The 24,917-nt window shown below is 38.0% G+C and overlaps 1 protein-coding gene across 1 annotated transcript in view; it reads left to right on the plus strand.

The window, feature by feature from the left end:
* LOC105438834 (collagen alpha-5(IV) chain-like) overlaps positions 1-24,917 on the plus strand; it is a 35,389-nt gene that overhangs the window by 5,249 nt on the left and 5,223 nt on the right. The window contains exons 2-6 of the mRNA XM_030992728.1: positions 17,584-17,676; positions 18,823-19,352; positions 20,436-20,635; positions 21,707-22,700; positions 23,804-23,998. Of these exons, the coding sequence (XP_030848588.1) occupies positions 18,929-19,352; positions 20,436-20,635; positions 21,707-22,700; positions 23,804-23,998 (1,813 nt within the window). The 5' untranslated portion in view covers positions 17,584-17,676; positions 18,823-18,928. The remainder of the gene's footprint in view (positions 1-17,583; positions 17,677-18,822; positions 19,353-20,435; positions 20,636-21,706; positions 22,701-23,803; positions 23,999-24,917) is intronic.

Consider the following 24,917-nt stretch of genomic DNA (forward strand, 5'->3'; position numbering starts at 1 on the left):
GGCACAGCAAGAGTGTTTACTGAGTACTGTAATTAGCATTTTCTTGACGAAATTGCCAATTCCTCTCGGAGCGAAGCTGGGGAGAGAGAACAGAGAACGGAGGAAGATGGAGAGGGGAATATTGGGGCGACGTCGCGTCGGCGGCGAGTATGGCAGAAAGCAAGATGCAGAATGTACATGTAATGCATTGGGGGTGACAAGAGTAATAACTCGTGTTAAGTTCACAAGTTTCGGCTTGGTATAGATGTAGACAATTGGTCACCGCTAGGGAACAATGGCATTCATCAAGGGGATCAAATAGGTGATATTTCTTCGAGTGTGGAGTCATCAAGTTTTTATCGTTAGTCAAATACCGGTAGTCACTAACATGTACATGTAATTGTGCAGGTACCTTAGTTTTGTAATTAGTAAAGATTAGGCTAGTAAAAATGATTATTAAAAGCATTCAATCCATACTCTGTACATTTTGTAGACAAAGGTTCATTGAATGAAAGCTTTCAATAAAGCTTCATTTAGATCTGAAGTGGTAAAATATGGCCTTTATTTTTTGACGTAAGTGTGAATACGTCTCACATTCCTTCATTTTATAACACAGAGCACAGTGAATATGCATAGGAACTTTTTTATGGTTGCATTTTTATCGTTAGTCAAATAGTCACTAACATGTACATGTAATTGTACAGGTACCTTAGTTTTGTCATTTATAAAGATGATTATTAATAGCATTTAATCCATACTCTGTCTGTACATTTTGTAGACAAAGGTTCATTGAATGAAAGGTTTCAATAAAGTTCCATTTAGATCTAAAGAGGTATTATAACATGGCCCATATTTTTTGACGTAAGTTTAAATAAGTCTCACAATTCTGCATCTTCCAACACAGAGCTCTGATGGGTGCACAGGAAGTTTTATGCATACATTATCCATTATTTATATTAAAAAGTAAACCTACATCGGTTTTCAGTTTCATATCTCAATGTGCCTTGATAGAATTTAATAGGTGATACTAACGCTTCATCCGAGTCATAAAGTTTTTATTGCTGGTAATAGTATAATGGCTTGCTTTTTATATTTTTAGATCATGTGAGATAATTACTAGCAGTAAAGGGTAATTATTATCATATACATGTACATTTTTTTAAGAGTTGTGAGCCCGAGTCAAGATCTGCAAAAGGCAAATTAACACTTACATTCAGATGCCGCAGTGAATGATGTGTACATGCAGATAGGTCATACTATTCAGGAGCAAGAATACTTGTTGCTAGCCTGTCTTCCAGGCTTTTGATGCAAACAAATTATGGTGAGCATTTTCACCTCACCCCCTCAAATAAAATAAAAAATTGTGAGTAAAAAAGGGCTTGTACAGTGTCCATAATAAGACACATGCTCACATAACTATAGTTTTGGGTATTATTTTGTCAAAGATTTCTTGCAGTTTTAGATATATATATGGATTTCATTGGTGATTGTTTAATAACTTGCCGTAACTTCTTATACAAGAGACTAGATTTGAAGCCTACTTGTAAGTTTGCTTTGAAGAGCGTCTCTCTCTTCTTGACCTAATTCTAGATAGAGAGTGAGCTTGATCATGACCTAAGGGTTTGCTGGGGTCACTGAACTGAACAATGGTCAAAGAAGGGGTGTGACCGGTGAAAGGAGGGGTAAATCTGTCCACCATTGTGTCTGTGGTGATAACTTGGGGATCTGTGTGCATCTTAGGCTTGTGTACAAATGAATGAGGCCTGAGGGCTCAGTGGTAGAGCAGTGGTCTCATAACTGGAGGTCCCAGGTTCACAACCAATTCGATGAAGTAGTGCCCTTTGGTAAAGCATTAATTAATCCTCATTACTAAGTCCCTCAGAAAGAAATTGAAGCTGTCAGTCCTCTCGTTGCTTACTGACAGGCATACACATGCCCTCATAGCAGTCTGGTGAAACCAACAAACCAACCAACCAAATTTCAAAATTTGGGGTAAGTGTATCTGGGCCCAGTCTTGTAAAGACCTGAGATGGATTCCAATTGATCACAACTCTTGATATCACTCAAAATGTTGTACTATTAGGAGTTGGGGGTTTGTAAGTTCGTGATCAGTCCGGATGAGTCGTAGCTGTTGATAAGATGGGGGTCTGGGCCCCGTCTCATAAAACTTGTTATCAAGAACAAGTTGGATAACTGCTATAAGCTACTGAAGTCATGGCATTTGATTGGCTGAGAGCAAATTTGTCTTGAAAATTTAGCATTTGTTATCGATAACAAGATTTTATGAAACAGGGACCTGGATTTGAGGTTTGAGTTCCCGATGTCTACTAAATCTTTTCGCAGCTTTTATCTGCATTTTTTGGATTGCATTTCCTGTTCTGTTCACTCCAGAGGGAATGCAATATGGCACTATTTAATCAGCAAACTATTCTAGCAAATTGTAGGCCTACAATGTAAATCAAAGCCTTTTTAAGAAGATTTGAGGAGCAGTGGTCTCTGAAGATCATCTCAACATAGCATGCTCTGTCCAATCAACCCATACAGATTCTAATGTTTGATCAGAGAAACATGGAAGACTGCGGATATACATGTACATGTACATGTGTGAAGTCTGGCTATCCTGTGGCCTTTGAAGGTTTGAAGACATCATTTTCAATGTTGCATTTCTGTCCTAATCGATCTAGACAGGGTAGAATTCGTCAATGTATAAACACAGAGTGTAGTCGAGAAAACTGAATATAGCACACTATACATACATGTACATAGATTATTTTAAGAAGCCTTTGGAAGCTTGAAGACATCATTTTAATGTTGCATTGTCTGCACTAATCGATCCAGACAGATCAGACTTAGTCAGTTTACAATCACAGAGTGTAATCAGGAAAAATTGTGAATATGGCACACTTTACCAGATTGTCTTAAGAAGTAATGATATCAATTGGCCTTTGAAGGCTTGAAGACATCATTTTATTGTTGCATTGTCTGTCCTAATCGATCTACAGGTAGATCATGTGGAAAGAAATCGAGTAGCCTTTGGAAGCTTGAAGACATTATTTTAGAGATGCATTGTCTATCCTAATCGATCTAGACAGGGTAGAAATAAGACTCTTTACAATCGCGGAGGGTAATTGGGAAAACTGTAAATAACTTAATATACCACACAGTATAAAGATTATTTCAAGGAGTTAAGGAATCAAGTGGCCTTTGAAGGCTTGAAGACATCCTCTTAATGTTTCATTTCTGTCCTTATTGATCTAGACAGGGTAGAATTAATCAGTTTACAACTGCAGACTGTAAGAAATAAAGAACTGAATATACCACACATTACAAAGATTATTTCAAGAAGTTAAGGAATCAAGTGGCTTTTGATGGCTTGAAGACATCATCTCAACGTTGCATTGTCTGTCCTAATCGCTCCAGACTGAGTGAAATTAGTCCGTTTACAATCACATGGTGTAATAGCAGCGTTAGAGAAATCAGTGTAATTAATGAATCATTTAAGCTCGTTAGTGCATTCCCCTCCTGCCCTCTCAAGCCTTGACAGAGCGCCATTCAGCGGGTAATGAATGGACGGGACTTGGTGATTGCAAATGATGGCTACAGACCTGTTCACACCGGGAAGTTAATGTTATCATAGATAGTATACAAATATACACTGCCTTGAGAGGTTCTGGTTAAAACTATGCGCAAGAGGTGACTCCAATAGTACTATTTGCTGAGGGGCGCAGCCCCGAAGCAAATGGTACTTTTGGAGTCACCGAGGCCCATAGTTTAACCAGTACCTCGAATAGAAGGCATGGTATATTTGTTTTTTATACAACACCTACGTGGATCCCTGTCATTTGATTGGAGGATTGTTGGTCACATGATATTCAATAGATGGTATATTGCACGGTCGTGCATTTTTGGTTATATGCGCCGTGCATTTTTGGTTATATGCAGACTGCGTACCTCTCTGCCGTGCGCGCGCGTATCCCTGCGTGTATCTGACGCGAAGGCAATTTGAATGTAATCGAGAAGGCTTGAATCCAACTTGAATTTATCTTTAATATAAAGAGTAAAGCATAATTTGTTGATTAACGTTCTATTAGATCTTCTTCGATGTTGTATAAAACAAATAATGAATGTTTTTCATTCGTTCAATGGTGCGAATATTTTCATTCGTTGAAAGATTAACATTAATTCTATTCAACTCGGCTAACGCCTCGTTGAATAGAATGTTAATCTTTCAACTCATGAAAATATTTGCACTATTGAACTCATAACCATTCATTATTTGTATAATATCCTGCATCAAAAAATTATTTAAAAAATAAATAAAAAAATTAAAAAAAAAACATTTTTGGGAAAGAAAAAAAATTTGGAACAAAAAAAATGTTAATTTTTATCTAAAAAGATTTAAAATATTTTGTTTTCATTAAATAAAGATTTGAAAAAAAAATTGATTCAATTTAAAAAAAAAAATTTACAATTTTTTTTCAACTCCCAAATAGTAAACCAAAATAGTACTCTCATATAGTACTTTCTAAAAATAGCTCAAATATTTTTGGTCATGTGACGAGCACTCAACCAATCAAAAGCCAACAAATTTTTGATGCAGGATATAATAGCATTTATTCAGAATGATTGTTCATGTAGTTGATATAAATAGTTTACCGATACTTGGTTTACATGGACTATGTGGTTTTAAGAAGAGAAAGTGTTGGAATTCAATCCAAAAAATATTTTCAGAATTGATTGCCAATGACGGCTACGGACCCATTCCCACAGGGAAGTTCATGACGGTGTTAGCGTTGATAGTATTCACGTACTAGTATTCAGAATATTTAATAGACATAAAAAGTGTACTTGACTTAGTTTGTGGTTTTAAAGAGGGAAAGGGTAGGAATTCAATCTAAAAGATATTTTCAGAACTTGATGATTTCCAATGATGGCTAAGTACCCATTCACACCGGGAAGTTAATGATGGTGTTTATAGCATAGATCCTATAGTTGTCACTCGTTCAGAATACTAGATCATGTAGTTGATAAAAAATAGTCTACTTAGCTCACGTGTAGTATGTGGTTTTAAGCAGAGAAACTGTAGGAATTCAATCTAAAAGACACTTTCAGAATTGATAGTGAATGAACAGAACTTGGTGATTGCAAATGATGGCTGAGGATCCGTTCACATCAGGAAATTAATGATGGTGTTTAGCGTAGATAGTAATCACTTATTCATAGTACTTGATCATGTAGTTGATAGAAATAGTAGACTTGACTTAGTTTTTTGTTTTAAGAAGAGTAAGTGTAGGAATTGATAGTGAATGAAGAGATCTTGGTGATTGCAAATGATGGCTATAGACTCATTCACACCGCGAAGTTAAGTTAAAGAGGGTGTTAAGCGTAGATAGTAATCACTTATTCAGAATAGTATTACTTGATCATGTAGTAATAGTCTACTTGACAGTGACAGTGACAGTGATGGAATTCAATCTAAAAGATAAATCTCAGGATTGATAGTGAATGAACAGAAATTGATGATTGCAAATGATGGCTACGGAGTACGGACCCATTCACATCGGGAAATTAATGATGGTGTAAGCGTAGATAGTAATCACTTATTCAGAATACTTGATCATGTAGTTGATAGAAATTGTCGACTTGACTTACGGTACAAGTATCTGGTTTTAAGAAGGGAGAGTGCAGGAATTCAATCCAAAAGATATTTTCAGAATTGATAGTGAATGAACCAAAATTGATGATTGCAAATGATGGCTGGAGACCTTTTCTCATTGGGAAGTTGATCACAGTTTTAGCAGTTGCCGGAGCTTTTAAGCAGGGTAATATTATCCAAAGTCCTTTGGAAGCACATATATGTAGAGACATTATATCTTAATGCGATATGTGCTATACAAGAACGGTATATTATTATTTTAATTGATCCAAGTCCTAGTAATGCTACCTTGAATACAGTGACCACCGAGGCTGTACATTAGATTGATTAGCAATATATTGGATAAAATAGCTTTGAGTTGCCCAATCATTTTGGACGATTCCTGACCTTTAATTGAGGGAAAAGTGAGACATGATCACACAGAGTAGAGTACACGTTCAATTCTTGCATTTCCCTTCTTGACTCGAGAACGCTTGCTGGTTGATTCACACTTCCCCCAAACGTTGGACACAGGAAGCTCTACAAATTACCAGCACGGGCATGTTCACATCTGGACCAGTTAACATTTCTCTTGTAAGGAGTAGCAGGGCCTATATTTTAGTGGTTTAGTTAAGTGTTGGTTATTTTACCTGACTGCTAAGAAAGCATAAATGCTTGTTAGTAAGCAACCAGAGGACTGACAGCTTTAGGTCCTCTCTGAGGGACCTGGTAATGAGGATTAATGCCTTACCAAAGGGCACTAGTGCTCCGATTACGATTACGAGATCCCTGCTCTATCAACTGAGCTATTCCGCCTCCTTAATTCCCCCCCCCCCCCCCCAAAAAAAAAAAATACCTAGATATACTCTCTTGAAAAAGAAATTTGGAGGCACATGTATGTAATCTGTTTTTTTTTTTACAAAGAAGATGTTTTAGGCCTATTTAATCAAAGAATTTCAGAAGATTGGAAAAAATTACCATCAAAATAAACGTTAAGTTGCCTGTTTTGGGTAGATGTACAATATTTGAATCCTTTATATATTTGTTTAATTGTATTTTTTGTAATAAATCAATGACATTTTGTCTCATATCTTTCATGAATTATTTGAAAGATTAAGTCAGCTTTATTTATCAAATAGAATCTGATGGAAACAAACAAACAAACAAACAAACAAAAGTTAGGAGAGTTGTGCAGTCACAAGTCAAAAGCTAATTTCTCTTCCTGGTATACATGTACATAGCTCTTCCAAGTTTGAACAGATATTTTGCAGTCCTATGAAGCCGTTAGTTTTTTTGTCAAAATCTTATGAAATTTTGTAAAATTTCCGACAAGGGGTTACCCTGCGGTCACTTCCTTGTACATGTAGGACCCTCAGTATTGTTTCAGGCGCTTTTTGAAGAGGTGAGCTGCTTTCTTTATTGTATACGGTACCCATGTTCACTACGCAATGGAGAAAGAAAGAGTGAGAGAGAGAGAGAGAGAGAGAGAGATGTTTAATAGAGGGAGAGAAAGAGAAAGAAAATAGAGAGAGAGAGAAAGCGAAAGAGAAAGAGAAAGAGAGAGAGAGAGAGAGAGAGAGAGATGTCTAAAATTTAATAGAGGGTGAGAGAGGGTGAGAGAGGGGCCATTATTATTCCAAATGTGTTGCATGCCATGAAATTTCTTAAATGGGATTTCCTGGCCATCATAGCACATAAGTGGTTAAAATGCAATATTACAGATTATGAGAAGGAGTTTTGTCAAACAAAGAAAAACCAGTCAAATATTTTTTTTTTCATGTCTGTGAAGTTTCTTTTTGGTACTTTTAATAATAATAATAATAGTTTTGCTTATATAGCGCTTAATACCTGAATATCTGAGTTTCTAAGCGCTTTACATTATTACCCCGGTCATCTGGCTTGCCCGCACATGATGTAAGCGCTTTCTCCACTCCTTGGGGAGCATTCCAGCAAGAAAGAAAAAAAAGAAGAAGGAAAATATAAATCATTTTACACAGAGTTAATGCCCTTCTGGCTCCAAATGGACGAAATGTCCTGAAAGAATTTGTGAAGTAGGATATTATGGGACATACACCTTTGCCATAACTGCACGTAAATACTTTTAACATTCATACTTTGTATGGTGTTGACAAATGAGCGCAGTAAGCCAAATTTAGAATCAGCTTGGCCTCGGTGAGTGCGATCCTGACGCTATTGCAGTGGTATTGATTTTTGGTAGCTGTCGAATCGCTAGTCGTATCTTCATCTTACTCCATCTCTCTCTCTCTCTCGGTCTCTCCCTCGGTCTCTCACGTTCTCTCTCTTTCTCTCTTCGTTTCTCATGTTTTCCTCCCTCTTTCTCTCCCTCTCCATCTCTCACATTCTGCTTTCTCTCTCTCTCTCTCTCCCTCTCTCCCTAGCTCTCTCTCTCTTCCTTTGAGGCTGTCGAATCGCTAGTCATATCTTCATCTTACTCGATCTCTCCCGTTCTCCTTTCTTTCTCTCACCCTCCATCCCTAGCTCTCTCTCTCTCTCTTTCTCCATTTTCTCTCTCTTATTTTGAGGCTGTCGAATCGCTAGTCGTATCTTCATCTTACTCCATCTCTCTCCCTCGGTCTTCATGTTCTTCTATCTTTCTCTCTCCCTCTGTCTCTTGCTCTCTCTCTCTTTCTTTGAGGCTGTCGAATCGCTATTCGTATTTTCATCTTACTCGATCTCTCTCCCTGGGACTCTCACTTTCTCCTTTCTTTCACTCTCCCTCTGTCTCTTGCTCTCTCTCTCTTTCTTTGAGGCTGTCGAATCGCTATTCGTATTTTCATCTTACTCGATCTCTCTCCCTGGGACTCTCGCTTTCTCCTTTCTTTCGCTCTCCCTCTGTCTCTTGCTCTCTCTCTCTTTCTTTGAGGCTGTCGAATCGCTATTCGTATCTTCATCTTACTCCATATCTCTCCCTTGGACTCTCACTTTCTCCTTTCTCTCTCTCTCTCTCTATCTCCGTCCCTTGCTCTCTTTCTCTTCGTTTAAGGCTCTCATCTATCTTTGTCTCGCTTGAGTAATTGCTCTCTCTCCCTCTCTCTCTCTCTCTCTGTTGATTCTTTCTCTACCTTCTCTACCTTCTCTCTGTCTCTCCCCGTCTCTCTCTTCCCGCTCCATCCTATTTCTGTCTCACCTCTGTCTTCTCTCTCTCTCTCTCTCTCTCCCTCTCCATCCCTCTGTGTGTGTCACTCTTTCTGTCTCGCTCCATATCTCCCTTCCTCTCTCTTTCTCCCGCCACAATCCACAATCCAACGTATCCAACGTATCCATTGATCCGAGTATGGTCAATTCAAGTACTTAATTCCTATATTGCCTTCACATTAGTTGCATCTCTCTAGATTCTACACGCATTTCCAATTCACACATCTACCACCCATTCACACTATCACAATTCATCGTATAGATATCCATAACCCTGTACATGTAGCTGTATACTCTAAATTTTTTTTTGTCTGAATGTCCTGTAGTGAAACGTCATTAAAAGCGAAACGTTATACTGCAAAAGGGATGTGTGAGCATCGTTTAGAACGTAAGCTCGATAAAAACAAGGGTCCTCTTCTCACCTCCAACAAAACCTGTATAACTGGGGCGTTAATACCATGAGTGTGCGCTGGCTAATGATTGGCCAGCTGTCGTTTTTTTTAACTGACACTCTGACCTCTTTAAACCTGGTTTCTTGATGCAACGTTTCTTAATATGATTACCTTCACGTGTGTGTATCCCTTCTGCAAAACTATTATTTATTATTTATTATTTTGTAAAAAAAATGTTAGTTCATATTAATTCCATCTTTTCTGAAAAAGCTATGTCAAAGAAAATAATTTCCTTGTAATGGACCATTTTCGTAATGTAATCAAAGTTAATGCACAAATCTAAAATTTAAAGTGCCTTAAGTCAACTTATTTCATTCACCTGTTATTTTAATAGTCAGAATGCAAATTGCATGTATTACTGTTGCTAGGTAGGAGAAGCCATAATGTTTGTCCTACCTAGCAACAACAATGTATGCAATTTGCATTTTGACTGCTGAAATACAATTATTTGTAACAGATTGATGAAATAATTTGTATCAAGGTGCTTCACAAAGACAGATGCATTAGATTTGGTTACATTACGGAAATGGTCTAATTAAGGTTTATATAACTTAACCCTTGTCTGAAGAGAATATATGATTATATTAAAAGAAAATTGATTTCCTCACTGGAGATCTGTTATAATGGTTTGATGTAAAGGTATTCCTAGAGACGGTCTCTTATTATTCTGCTTTAGGGCTGTTGAATCAGTGTCTAATAGTAATATCGATTCGTTTTCAGGTAATGTTCATATCGACAATTTTTCTACCCTCATTTTCTTCAAGGAGAATTTCACCCTGATATTTAGTTGGTTTTTATAAAAAGCAAAAAAGTAAGAGAAACAGTTTACTGAAAGTTTGAGCAAAATTTGATTTAAGATATTGAGGTTATGAATTTCTGAAGTTGTAATTGATGAAGTTCAAATTGTCAACGTTGTAACATTTATTGCGAGGTACTTTCTGATTTTCTCTGTACATAAAATGTGATGAACTTTCATTTCCTTACTTATTGATAAAGTAATAAATTTGTTTCATATAGAGGTTGCACATCTACAATAATTATATCTAGGGTGCATGTAATTGTCTTTAAAGACAACTGTAACAATTCATAGTATCTTATTTTTAATCACATTTTGCTCAAACTCTCACTGATTTCTCTCATTTTTCTGCTTCTATGATATTAGTATCAGTATGGACTTCGAAGGGTAGGAATACTGTGTGTGTGTGTGTGTGTGTGTGTGTCTTTGCAATGATTGAAAAATTGAAATTTATGTTATAAATTCAAAAACATTTTTCAGGTAATGTTCACTTGCAGAAGGTTTTGTTTCGTACAGGCTGTGGTAGACTGTGATTTAGATATTCAAAATTCCAAAATAAAGTAGTAAAAACGCAAGAAAAACAAACAAAAAACTTTATATGAGGAAGTTGAACATATTTTCCAATATTTAATGCTAATGTCTACTTTTCTTTTCACTGCCACACAAGTGTGCATACATCGTCTAGACTTAATCAAACATAGCTCAAATTTCATGACTGAGTGCTCCGAGATATATTTTTTTTCTTCCTATGATTTCTTTTGGATGGACTATGAAAATGAAAATGTTCGATTTCCTCTACCACAGCATGCCTTTCTTCTTAGTTACAAAACTAAATTATTTGAAGCCTTTGGTAATTTTTCAGGTACATTTACTTAAGTGAAAAATTGATTTATCCTGATGTATGTTTTATGAGAATGTGACATATTAAAGCTTACAATGTACATGTAAAAGTGTTCAATAAAGGCCCCAATTTAACCCGTCGACCTTTTATTCTTTAGTTATGAAACGCACAAAAATCATCAAATTTACAAGGGGTATGAATAATTTTGTTGTCGTTTGTGGTGAGAACCAATAATTACCCATGACTTAATAACAATTAAGATGATAACAATTGTGATGATGATGATGATGACGATTATGATGACGATGATGATGATGATAATGGTGATGATGAAGTCTACGATGATAATGATGATGATGATGACTATGATGACGACGAATGATGACGTCTATGATGACGACGATGATGATGATAATGATGATGATGAAGTCTATGATAATGATGATGATGACGACGAATGATGACGGCGATGACGACGATTATGACGATTATGATGATGATGATGATGATGTCGACGATGATGATGATGATGATGATTATGACGATGATGACAATGGTAATGGTAATGCTACACTATGACTACTATGACTAGTAAGAATAATAACAAAAATAATAATAGTTAACCTATTTTAAAAGAAGTAAATATAAAGACAATATTGACAATAATAATATTGATAAAATTAGTACTATAATGAGAAAAAAAGGAAAAGAAAGAAAGACGGAAAAAACTTGTGAGGCAAGTTTGTAAACAACTTAATAATGTCCATGTCTATTACGTGAACCTTTAGAGAGAGGCTGTACACAATCAAATCGTTATCCCGTCCACTGTCTGTTATTTAATTGTGGGGAGGGAAATAGTTTAAGAGGAAATTGGTCCGAATTACGCTCACGATAGTCCCCTGTGTTGTCCAACACATGGACTAATTTGGGACATCCTTAATTGATTGTTTACAAGAATATACGATTACACACACAGCATAAACCATCTAGTTTAAAGAGGAAAGGGTTAAAGGTCATGTTAATTGTTCATCATGCATTGGGACATCCATAATTGATTGTTTACAAGAAAATATGATCACACACACAGTCACACAGCATAGACCGAAGTGGGAAGAGTTAAAAGTTATTTTGAATTGTTCATCGTTTGGCCAATCGTTTGCATAGACCACCAAAGTAAATTGATTTCCCTTTCTTTTCTTCATTTTTATTTCAAATTGCAGATGAAAATCAGAAATACTTGGAAAGAAAGAATGAAAAATAAAAAAACCCTCAAAACCTCAGCAGACATGAATTTGTACAGATGGGACTGATGACTGATCAGTCCCACATGTACATTTTCTTGTCTGCTTATTCGTTTATTATTTATTTGCAATCTTACTCTTTCAGTGTAAATAAATTTTGTTTAGAGTGCAAGAAAAATCAACCCTAAAGATCCCAAGAAAAATAATCAATGTCTATTCCTTATTTTATTTTGATACGCTAAGTTACTACAAGAATTTTGAAGAATGCCATTATGAATTGTGAATTTTTTGACATTTAGGCATATTCGTATAAAGTGAAATTCTACCTTTAATAGAATCATCATTGGAGTGTGAACTCAGATATATACCCTGCTATTTCCTTCTTATTTTCTCTGGGCCTCGGGCCGGCTCATTTTACATGCACACTGCTCCCTCAGAGGAGTTTTTGACTAAAATGTCAAAGTTTAAAGGAGATTTGGGCAAGAACGATCGCTCGGCCAAGCCGCATTAAAGTTTCGCTTGCTGCTGCGTTAATTACCCTGTAATTTCGAGCAGTGGCTCTCTCTCAGAATTATAACACTGGATGATAGGTAGATGAGAATGTCCGTATTGGATTGTTCCACTTCTCTATAGGGGTGTTGAGACTGGAGAGCCTGGGAGATGTTATTCATATGTTTATTAGGGGAAGTCAACCATTATATTAGGTTAGTTTTAATCAAATCAGAAAATTTCAACAACTTTCATTACATGTTTTAATTGTTGATGATGGAATGGATTTGTTTCATGCAGGGGTTGCATACAAAGATATTTGCAACAATTATATTTTGAGTGAATATATGATTGAAATTTTCTTGAGGGCAAAAAAAGAAATTTCTGAAATTTTAGTACAGATCTAATAGGAGCAGAGCTGGCAAGAGACGTCGCACAGTTGTCAATTTATGTTTGATTGAACGCAACTTCAAAAATGCATAGCTTTCTTTTTTTAATGGGATTTTTCTCAAACTGTCACTGAACTGTTCCTCTCATTTTTCTGCTTCTATTAAAACCAACTTGACATCATGGTGGACTTCCCTTTAAGTAGTCACTTCGGAGAAAGCACATGTACAATGACCCCGAATATCCAAATATCTTTTAAAACATGGAGAAGTTCCACTTTGTGCATTTTACCGTAAATCATTGCCAAAGTGATGAAGGTGCTGCATGAATACCTTTGTATTGCCCTTGTAGAGATACCCCTTCCACCATTGTATCAAAGAATTTACTGTTGGTGCATAAACGAATAATGGTTAAAGATAAACTCCAGTACTGGTAAAAAAAAAGATTACAAATAAATGACATGTGCCAAACAATTTTGAAAGAAAATGTATACTGGCTGAGTAATGAGCATAGAAAGACAAGGAAATCAAGGTAGTACTAGCCCCGACACCATGAGTGTTGTCCCATATATAGCTTTCTATGTGAGTGCTTGTTACTTTACCAAGACTCGGTCAAATTTATTATGATTTTGATGACTCTAGAACCTTGCAGTGCACACCAATACTTACATGCTACATGATCAACTGTTTCTGATCCTTTCCACACCTTTTCTTTCACAATGCAATCGCATTACCAGTACTAAAGTTTATCTTTAATATACACCTCGATGAGTTAATACAGTATTGTACAAATTACCTTTATCTGCCCATGCGCAGATTGTATCGATGAATAATTTTGTATTGGGTACTTTGAATAAGTCTTCTCCCCCGTATTGTATATAATTACTTTCTACTCCTGACAGCGTGTTGCTGATTTGAGGATTTTAAAGATCATTTTTATTCATAAAATTCCTGGCATCAAAAGCGTTATGGTTATGCAAGAAAAAAGTGACAACAAACTGTACTTCTACCATGTCACCATACATGTTTACAAGTCATTGACATATTTTTAAGAACTCTATTGAGAAAATTGAACATTTCAAGTATTTATAAGTGATTTCTTTATAATTTCTATAGTCAAACTAAGCCAATATGCACAGTGCCAGAGCTATTTTGTTTAAATCAATATTTGAAAGCATAGATAAAAATTTAGAAGAGTACATTGTACACTTGTATTTTAGGGATTCAATTTGGTTGTTCCTGTTCCCACTTTCACATTACTTGTTCAAACCTGCACCTGCATTTAAAGGCCACGTTAAAGATGTACCGCGTTACAAAGTGACCTACATACGCAGGTTCATCAAAGTCTGGAATACTCTCCCCTCATTCCGGCCCAGTTTCGATCCCCATCCCCATACATGCATATCCGTGTAGGGCTGATTCCATAAGCTATGTTTGCAATTATCCTTAATTGGGGGGAAGGAAATTGAAGAAAAACCACATCGGACGGTCATAGTTTTATTTTGGGAAGTGTAGCTAGCGCTTGGCTTTTGATAAGTTGTGTGTGATAGCTTGAGTATGGTGAAGGCTAGGTATCTAGTTGCATGGTGTCTCCGTATCGAGTTACCTTTAGATTGGAAATATGGCATTATTTGTAAATCAATATTTCTGGACTTGGAGGCTGATCGAGGCCCGGCAGGGAATGTGTGTTTTGAGAGAAAATGTCAAAGGAGTTTGGTGACTCTGTAGGGTGGTGATGGGAGAATATAGGAATGACCAAACATGGATATGCACATACGGGACTGTGGAGTGAATTTTTATATTAATTGTACAGTCTCGTTTACATTTCACTAGTTGAAGAACACAAATGTGAGACAGACCCTTTTGACACAGTAGCACAGAATATTTTGAATCGTGTGAATCCCCTGGATAGTGTATTGTAGAAAAGGTGAAAAGGATAGAGGAGAGAGAGAGAGAGAGAAAGAGAGAGAGAGCGAGAAAGAGAGAGAAAGAGAGAGAGAGGGAGAGAAAGAGAGAGAGATAGGGAGGGAGAAAGAGAGAGGGAGAGAGGGAGAGGGAGAATGAGAGAAAGAGAGGGGGAGGGGGAGAGATCGGGAAAGGGTGCTAAAAACTTTTTTTTTCTGTGGTATAGTTTTCATCCCTGCATATTGAAGGAGAGAGTCAGTAGTTAATATTCAAGATAAAAGGGAGACGGACCGAAGAGGGAGGGAAATGAGAGAGGGGGAAAGAATAGGGATATAGAGACAGATAAATAGAAAGAGAGAGGAGAGGAGAGGAGAGGAGAGGAGAGGAGAGGAGAGTGTAAAAAAAGCAGAGAGAGAGAGAGAGACACACACAGAGAGAATGGGAAGGGAGGGAGGGAAAGAAAGAGTTAAAAAAGTAGAGATAGAGGGAGTCAGAGAGAGAGAAAGCGGAGGAGGAGGAGAGAGAGAGGAGAGAGAGAGGAAGAAAGAGGGAGATACAACTCGGTGACAAAAAATCAAGTGTTAAAATATGCCAATACTTTGTCCATCCATGATGTCGCATGATAGTTTTGAATGTGATAATCCACGACGCAACGCAGGATGAAGAAATGCATACATGCATGGTTGGTCGGTACAAGCGTGGATGCATGCCCTCAGAGGAAAAAAGGGTCTGAATTACGTTTCATCCTGACTCATCTTCGGTTACTTTCTCCCGAGTCTCTCCCGGGGTCCGTTTCACAAAGCCCCTTTTCAATGACAAATGACCAAAATCAGTGACAAATCTGCTGATAACCAATCAGAAGCAAGGATTTCAGTAGCTTATAACCACAACTGGCATTTGGTCACTGATGACAAGTTTTGTGAAACGGGGCCCTGGTCGGCCGGCCCGCTTTGCATATAATTGAAAGTGTCGCTATTCCCCTTAACACTGCTTCTTCCTCCTCCGCATACAATGCGTAACTCGGTTGAGAATATGAATGCATAATTTGGAGGGAAATTGACTTGTAGTACGCTGCTCTGCATTGCTTCAAATGTCGTCGGATTTGAAAAATGATACTTCTTGTCCTTGGTATGCTTTTAATACTGAATGCTTTAATCAAGAAGTGAAATAACAGCATCGATGCTTCGAAGAGAGAAGCAACACATAATTTGGAGTGTACCCAGTAAATGTCCTCGAATCAGAATTAGAATGATTTTTTTTCTTGTCTGTTGCTCTACTAGTCTACTAGAAAAGAAAGACAAAATTTCTTGTTCGTCCCATTTTTTCTCTTTCTTAGTGAATGTCTTTAAGCAGTGATATTACAGCATTTATATTTTGAATACCGCTGGAGAAGCGACATGGCTTTTCTTGTAGCGTTTCATTCAATATATGCCTTCAAATCAGAATATGAATGCATAATTTTGAGTTTTCCTTGTCTATGTTGCTCTACTAGTCTTTAGAAAAGAAAGGCAACATTTCTTGTTCATCATATTTTTCTTCTTTTTAGTGAATACCTTTAAGCAGCGATATTACAGCATTGAGATTTTAATTAGAGAAGCGACAAATACTTTGGAGTGTAGACTTTACTTTTCTTGTAGAGTTTCATACAATGCATGCCTTCGAATCAGAATCAGAATGCATAATTTCGAGCTCTTCTTGTCCATTGCTCTACTAGTCTTTAGAAAAGAAAAGACAACATTTCTTGTTCATCACATCTTCTTCTTCTTTTCTTAGTGAATGTCTTTAGGCAGTGATATTACAGCATTTATATTTTGAATAGAGAAGGGACACATACTTTGGAGTGTAGTCACAGCATTTCTTGTAGCGTTGCATACATCCAAATCATAATAAGAATGCATTATTTGGATTTTGTCCTTGTCTATTGCTCTACTACTGTAGTCTTTAGAAAAGAAAAACATCATTTCTTGTTCATCTCATTTTTTCCTTCTTAGTGAATGTCTTATACATGTAGCAGTGAAATAACAGCATTTTTTTTTCTTAAAGAGAAGCGACAAATACTTTGGAGTGTCGACATGGCTTTTCTTGTAGCGTTTCAAACAATGCATGCCTTCAAATCAAAATATGAATGCATAATTTTTAGTTTTCCTTTTATATTTGTTTAGAATTTTTAGATACGAAAGACACAATTTCTTGTTCATCACATTATGTTCTTAGTGAATGCCTTTAAACAGTGAAAAAACACAATTAAGAAAAAAGAGAAGCGACACTTTATTTGGACTGTAAACATGGCTTTTCTTGTAGTGCTGCATACCATGCTTTAAAATCAATATTGAGTTTTGCTTGTATATTATTCTACATGTGTTTAGATAACAAAGACAAATATTTTTGTTCATTGTATTTTGTTTTTCTACCCCAATGTTTTCAAGCAGTGAAAATGAATGAATTGGTATCTTAAAATGGGAGGCAATACAAAATTCAGAGTTTAGACACAACGCTTTCTCATACAAAATCAGAATATGACATGCATCAAATTCAGTTTCCTTGTAAATGTATTACTTTACATATAATATATATATACTGCGCCTAGTAACAAAGTATTAGGCGTGTTATAAACATGATTTACTATTATTATTACATATCTTTAACTTGAAAATCGAAATTCAGAAATTAACAATTTTCCTTTCATTTTTCTTTGAATTGCAGATCCTTTTGATTGAATGAGAGGAATAAAGCCCAGCTGTGCATTGGATCCCACTGGATTAGCGAATAAACATAGACCATGCATTCTTATATTGAGTAAGTAAACTGTATGTGACCTGGGGGGTGTTTCACAAAGATCCTAAGTCGAACTTAACTCTAAGTTGACCTAAACAATTATGGAGACGAAAGACTTCATGAATGGCTAATTGTCAACGAAACGGAGTTTTAAGTCTTTTGTCAATTCTGCTTGTTGCTATGGCAGGCAGCCAGTGAAAACGAATTTGTTAGTTAAAATTATGGAAATGCAAGCATTACTTGAAGTGGACAGAACTTTGTTATTTCTTATTCATTTTTCCTGATTGAGATGTCATATGAAAGGGCAGAAACTGAACTTTCTAGAAATGTGATTTTCCCTTTGAAATTCAGATACCGTCTGCCAAATGACTTTTTGGTTTTCTCTCTTCAAATTGATTTTAATCACTCATGCATGAAATATGCGTCCATATGATTTGCATCACAAGAAAGAGGAGGATCTAAGCTTTACAAATATGTGTCATTTATTAATTATAATTGTGATTAAGTTATGATAAAATATCAAAAATTCTCAGTTTTTTTTTTTTTTTTTTTTTTTTGGGGGGGGGGGGGACGCACTGTATAGGCAGTGAGTGACAAAAAGTGTCCCAAGAAATGACAAAACCTCCTGTTGCTTTGCATTACATAACTTTATTTCTCTTTCTTGCAGACATTTGCTTTGCTATTTACATCTCGTTGAACATGCATTCAGAAAGCGAACACTTAAACCGTAGAGACATAGTGAGCATCGTCAAACATGTCCGAATAAGTGACAACACTCCTGTTGCTTTTAATTTATGACTTTATTTCTCTTTCTTGCAGACATTTGCATCACTATTTACATCTTGTTCAACATGCATTCGGATCTTGTTCAACATGCATTCGGATCTTGTTCAACATGCATTCAGATCTTGTTCAACATGCATTCAGATCTTGTTCAACATGCATTCAGATCTCGTTCAACATCCATTCAGATGTTGTTCAACATGCATTCAGATCTCGTTCAACATGCATTCAGATCTCGTTCAACATGCATTCAGATGTTGTTCAACATGCATTCAGATGATGAAAGTGACTCTTAGAAAGTGAAGACTTAAACCGTAGATTGACAGTGAGCACAACAAATCTTGTTGCTCTGAATTTTAATTACTTTATATCTTTCTCTTGCAGACATTTGCTTTGCTATTTACATCTTGTTCAACATGCATTCAGATGATGACAGTGACTCTTCATAGAAAGTGAACACTTAAACCGTAGACAGTGAGCGTCAAACATTATGTCTGAAGAACTGACAAAACTCGCCAAATTGGCAAACAGCGCCGCGGGGGACAGCGACCTGGAGCTAAAGCTCAACACCTCGCTCGCCTCGCCCAAGATGAGGGCGCTACACCTGAAGGATGAGATCGGGCCGCTCGGACCTCCGCAGGGTCCGCCTCCGGGGCCGGGGCCGGGGCCAGGCGGGATGAAGATGGAGGACAAGATACCAATGAAGATGGAGTTGGGGGGTAAGAACTCGTCGCAGCAGGGGATGATGAGAATGGACCACATGAAAGGAGGAGGAGGAGGGATGGATGGGGTCGTTGGCATGGTGATGAAGAAGGAAGAGGATGATTCAGTGTTTCTCCGGGATGGGCAGATGAACCAGATCAACAATCAGATGAATAATCAGATGATGAGCAATGGACCTCAAGATGATAAAGGTAGTGTAAAGACATTCCCTCAAGAGTCTTACAATCTTGTAGAGGTGTTGTGGTCTAGTGGATAAGTCATAGGACTGTAGATCACAGGGTCCGCAGTTCGAGTCCCGCCACGACACTAATGTCCTTTGGCAAGATATTAATCTATATTTGCCACCCTTGTCTAAGGCTGAACACAAAATATTGAAATCTATTGTCTGCTTAACGCTTTTAGTCGGCGAATATCAAAAATCAATAAAAGGGTCCAGAACTAGACTACAAAATGCACTGCTCTTGGTCGGCTGTGCATTCTCCTTTCTTTGAAGATTTAACAATACAGTGCGTCCCATATTTTGTAAAGCTTAGATCCTCCTCTTTCATTTGATGCAACTCATATGATGAGTGATTAAAAACAATTTGAAGAGAGGGAACCAAAAAGTTATGATATAACATTGATATTTCCCGGTTTTGTTTTTTCTGGGACGCACTGTACAATACAACCCTCATGCCACCTTTCTTTCTTTACTCTTCTTCCCCTCCTTCTGTCCTGTACCTGAAATGCTTCATCGACAGGTCGTGGGCTCCCCACATCCTCCCTGTTGGATATAAGAATCTTTTCTGCCTGATTCTTAGCTCCACCTCCCTTCGCTCTGCCCTTGATGCAACAAGATTTTCAGAGAATCCCTTATGTCTTATCCTTAGCTTTTCAAGACACCCTTATTGCTCTACCTATTTGTTCATAAGATTATCATCATTTTCAGAAACCATACTAGTAGCCTCCTTTAGTAACTCCTTTCTCTCTCTATTTGTCTTTTATGTAACAAATATAAGAATTATATCGGCCTATAACTCCAATCACTTTTCTATGTCTACTCTCTCGTCTAGCTATTCATCTGAAAGAACATTGGATTTGAAATAAAGGCGAGTTCACACTTGGCCATTATACCGAATCGTCTAACGACCCTCATCATTTCTCTTGCAGGTATGAACATGCTCCATCGGCAGGTCCGGGGCTACCCCCAACATCCCAATTTCACCATGCAAGACTCCCAGCACATCTACACCTTATACCAAACACTTTAATGACCCTCATCGTTTCTTTTGCAGGTATGAACATGCTTCATCGGCAGGTCGGGGGCTACCCCCAGCATCCCAACTTCACCATGCAAGACTCCCAGCACATCTACACCTTCTCCACCCTGCTAGCCAACCGGGCAGCTCAGGCCGTCTACACGGGTCAGACCGACTCTATCCTGGCCTACCATAGGGTACAGTCCTGCAAGAGGAAATTCCTGGATCCAGAAGAGGTCTGTTCAATAAATGATTTTATCATGGTAATATTTAAAAGGGAAGTCCACCCTGATAATCAAGTTTGTGTTTAAAAGAAGCAGAAAAATTGGAGAAACGGGTCAGTGAAAGTTTGAAGGTGCAATCAGTTAAACACAAATTGGCAACTCTGTGCGGAGCTCGCAAGATACGTCACTGTGTTGCCAATTTGTGTTTCATTGATGACAATTTCAAAAATTCCAAATTTTCCTACTTTTAATCGGTTATTGCTCAGTTTCAATGACGTTTTACTCTCATTTTTCTCCTTTCATTTAAACCAACTTAATATCAGGGTGGACTTCCACTTTAAACATTAAAAAAAAAAATTGTTATAAATACCAAATGCTATATTTCCAATAACAAATCTGCTCTCAGCCAATCTAGTGTCATAATTTTGGTAGCTTATAACAGTTGTAGTAACTATCAATTATGCAATCCATTGGAACCTGGGCTGTATTTCATAGTACTTGTTATCAATAACAACTGCCACAGTAGCTTATAACAGTTATGGTACCTTGTTATTGATAACAAGTTATGTAGAACAGGGCCCTGTTTTGCCCTTTACAGAGCTGCCAACTAGTACGGATTTCCCGTAATTGGTACGGAAATTAACGACCATTACGGAATGTTGTTTAAAATTACGGATTTAAATTTTTTTTTTTTTTTTTTTTTTTTTTTTTTTTTTTTAATATATATATTCCCCCCCCCCATTTTTCCTGGAAGACTGTGTTGTGATGATATGATACTCATTATTTAACAACTTTGTGTGAGTAAAATCACCAAAAATTTCAGATAATCATGTGTCTGTGCAATGTTGGCGTGCCGTTTTTATTAGAGTCATAGCGCCGCATAGAAAATTACTGATTTATACCCAAAATTACTGATTTTAAGCCTTGTGATTACTGATTTTCTGTTCTGGAGGTTGGCAGCTCTGCCTTTAACCCTTTGCTTACTGGAACCAAGTGGTCCCTGTGTTAAGCCTATGGGAATGAGGTAATTCAGTGGTCAAGGGGTTAAGAATGAAACAGTATTTTTGTTCTTTCATTTCCCAGGATACCGGCGCAGCTCCCAACCACACTGGAAACACAGGTCCAGGCACACCACAACAGAACAATACACCACAATCAGTGGATGGGACAATACAAAGTGCCAATGGCCAGAATGGCAAGCCGGGATCCATTGATAGTAGTATGGATGGTGCTAGGAAAAGCATTGATGGTATGAAGGGAAAGAACCCAGGAACACCACAAAGTGTCCAGGAAGGGGTAGAAGGGAGTGAGAACTCAAGGAAGACACCGCAAGAGGGCGGCACGGGGGGAGGGGGTACAACCACGACCAAAGGCAACAAGAAACGCAAGAGACCAAATTCGTCGTCGCAACCGCTTCAGGCGAACCTTCAAGGTGGTGGCCCTGGGGGACCGATGCAACAGGGGATGCCACCGAGCGGGCCGAGCTTTGGACCGTATGGACCAGGCGCGTATCGACCTGGGTTCCCGCCACAGAATATGCCGATGCGCCCGCCCATGTCGTCCCAGTCGTTCCACAATCAACCCTCCACGACAGAAACCGAGAACCTTGATCCCAGCGCGTTGTGGGAGAATCCACCCAACGTGAAAAAGACAATGACCACCACCATGGCGCCGTCCTTCCCACCCGATATGTCCCACCCGTCACCGATGAGGATGGCATCACCTAACCCCGCCATGAGGTCGCCCAGTGCAGGACTCATCCTTGGGAACGATAACATGGTGTCACCAGGCATGCAAGGTGGTCCGCGCCCGTTCATGAGTCCATCGCATCCCTCGCAGTCGCTCCCCGCGTCGCCGGTCAACCCGTACGACATGCCTAACTACAAGCCACCGCAGCAGATCGATAACCCCACGCCGGAGCAGTTGCGGCATCGGCAAGAGCGGCTGAGGACTCTCAAGGAGATGCAGAAGCTGCTCTTCCCAGAGGAACATGGCAGTATGTCTCCATCCCCTGGGCGAATGATGTCACCCCTCGGTATGCCTCCTCAACCGCAAGACCCCATGGGACAACCTCAAGGTAATTTCTTTTCCTTAAGCCCCACTGCACCACTTATAGCTATTTGCGCCATCAATATAGCAAACCATGCCTAATCATTGCCTCTTGGTCCTCCATGATCCCCTTTTTCTTATGCTAATTGAGAGCTGATTTGATGAGATAACCACCTGTCAGTGACCTTGAAGGGAGGTCTGATCCCCCCTAGTTTAACTAGTACAGACGGGCTTTAATCTCTCTTTTTTGAGGAGCTCATGTTATGTCCAGCGAAAGGTTTACAACCGTAGCTCCCAGCCATTCCTAATTTGAAGAGTGATTTCTATCTTGAGGCTTTCAGAGAGGTTACCATCAGCTATCCACTGGATAGGCTTGAACTGCCCTTGACAGTACATGGCCTATATACTTGCTGACATATAAACCCTCTCCTTTTCCAAAGTCTTCTTTCTAAATGCATACAAAATATCCTAAATCTTCTTTAGAAGGTTCACAGGTACAGTTTATAACTAAGTTATTCATACCCTTCCCAAGTTTTGTAATTTGTTTAGTTATGTGAAAATTGATTTCTCCCAATTTAAGTATCTTGGTAATGTGACATGTTAAAGCTGACAAGTATTCAACTAAGTATTTCAACCAGTCCACCTTTCATTCTTGAGTTGCGAAAAAAAAACCACCCCCCCCCCCCAAAAAAAAAAAAAAAAATCAAATGTACAAGGGGTATGAATAATGAGGAAGAGAGATGTATCACTCTAGGACGGCTTGAGAGAGAGAGATGGTTGTCAATTTCCATGTTAAGAAGGTTATAATTCACTGTCACTAGATTAATGGATGTAGAAGTCTAGTTTTTAGGTCGACAACCTCAGATTTTCAATGCTTTAGATTTCGAGTTTTTGGAGAGCTGCTTCCTCCTCTGACAGACACTAAAATAGCATATGATCGATATTATTGTAATCTATGTCTTCTATCGATATATTATTCATCTGTTTCACTTTTCACTTCTGATAGGGTCTTTAACGCACTCTACAACTTTATGAATGTAAGTGTCATATCAAGTCTAAATATAACATGTCATTTCATTGAACTTACTGACAGAAATTAACACTCCCTTAAATTCTTGTTTACCCCCTCAGGCATGATGTCTCCAGGTGGGGGTCCTATGATGCGCCCCATGGGTCCGAGCGGTCCCATGATGGGCCCAGGTGGACCGGGGGGTCCACACCCTATGATGCACCAGGGTATGGGTCCTGGGATGCACCCCCGTATGCCCGCCCAGGATGGTATGAGGGGCATCAGTCCAGACCAACGCATGATGATGGCCAACTCTGGTAAGTCTTGCGGAACAACGAGTCCTAGAAAATAGTGGCATGAACAGCCTGCCATAGTTAAGTCCAACTTAAAGTCGATCTCAGTCTTTGAGAAACATTCACCGGGGGGGGGGGGGGGGGGGGGAGGGATGTTTTACAAAGATCCTAAGTGGAATTTAACTCTTAGTTGGACTTAAACATTAAGGAGAGCCATTTGTAGCCTTAAAATAAAATATATTAAAAAGCAAAATTCAAGTATTTTTGACTTTTTATAAATTCCTAATCAAGAACATGAAATTTCCTTGATAATAGAAAATATGAATGATTTGAATTATCATTTTATGCCTTTTAAAACAACTTTTACCAAATATTTCTAAAGATGCTAACGGCTTTCCATAATTGTTAAGTCTAACTTAGAGATATGTTGGACTTAGGATCTTTGTGAAACACCCCCCAGGGAGTGTTTCATAAAGCTGTGCGTAAGGTGCCACATGACTTTACGAATGACTTGAATATGAAGAGCAAAATGGGATTCTCAAATCCTTTTAATTGCATAATCTTAAGTTGAAATATGCAAATGTAGATTAACCTTATCATTATTTACGAAACATTTTAATGCAAAGTGTATTTTTGGCTACGATTTAATATATATTATGGGAAATACAGTCACACTTTGTTAAAATGTCAGGAAAAACTTTGGGCATTCCATTTTGCTCTTCATATTCAAATAATTAGTAAAGTCATTCGTAACTTACACACAGCTTTATGAAACGCCCACCTGGGGAGTGTTTCACAAAGACTAAGATTGACTTTAAGTTGGACTTAACTATGGCAAGGCCGTTCATACCACTATTTCTCTCGTCATCTACTGGCATTAGTTTCTCAAGGGACGTAACAATCGTGGTCACAAATCTATAGGATTTACATTGCTGTATTCTGC

Source organism: Strongylocentrotus purpuratus, unplaced genomic scaffold, assembly GCF_000002235.5.
Source record: "Strongylocentrotus purpuratus isolate Spur 01 unplaced genomic scaffold, Spur_5.0 spur5_scaffold_20, whole genome shotgun sequence".
Classification (NCBI taxonomy): domain Eukaryota; kingdom Metazoa; phylum Echinodermata; class Echinoidea; order Camarodonta; family Strongylocentrotidae; genus Strongylocentrotus; species Strongylocentrotus purpuratus.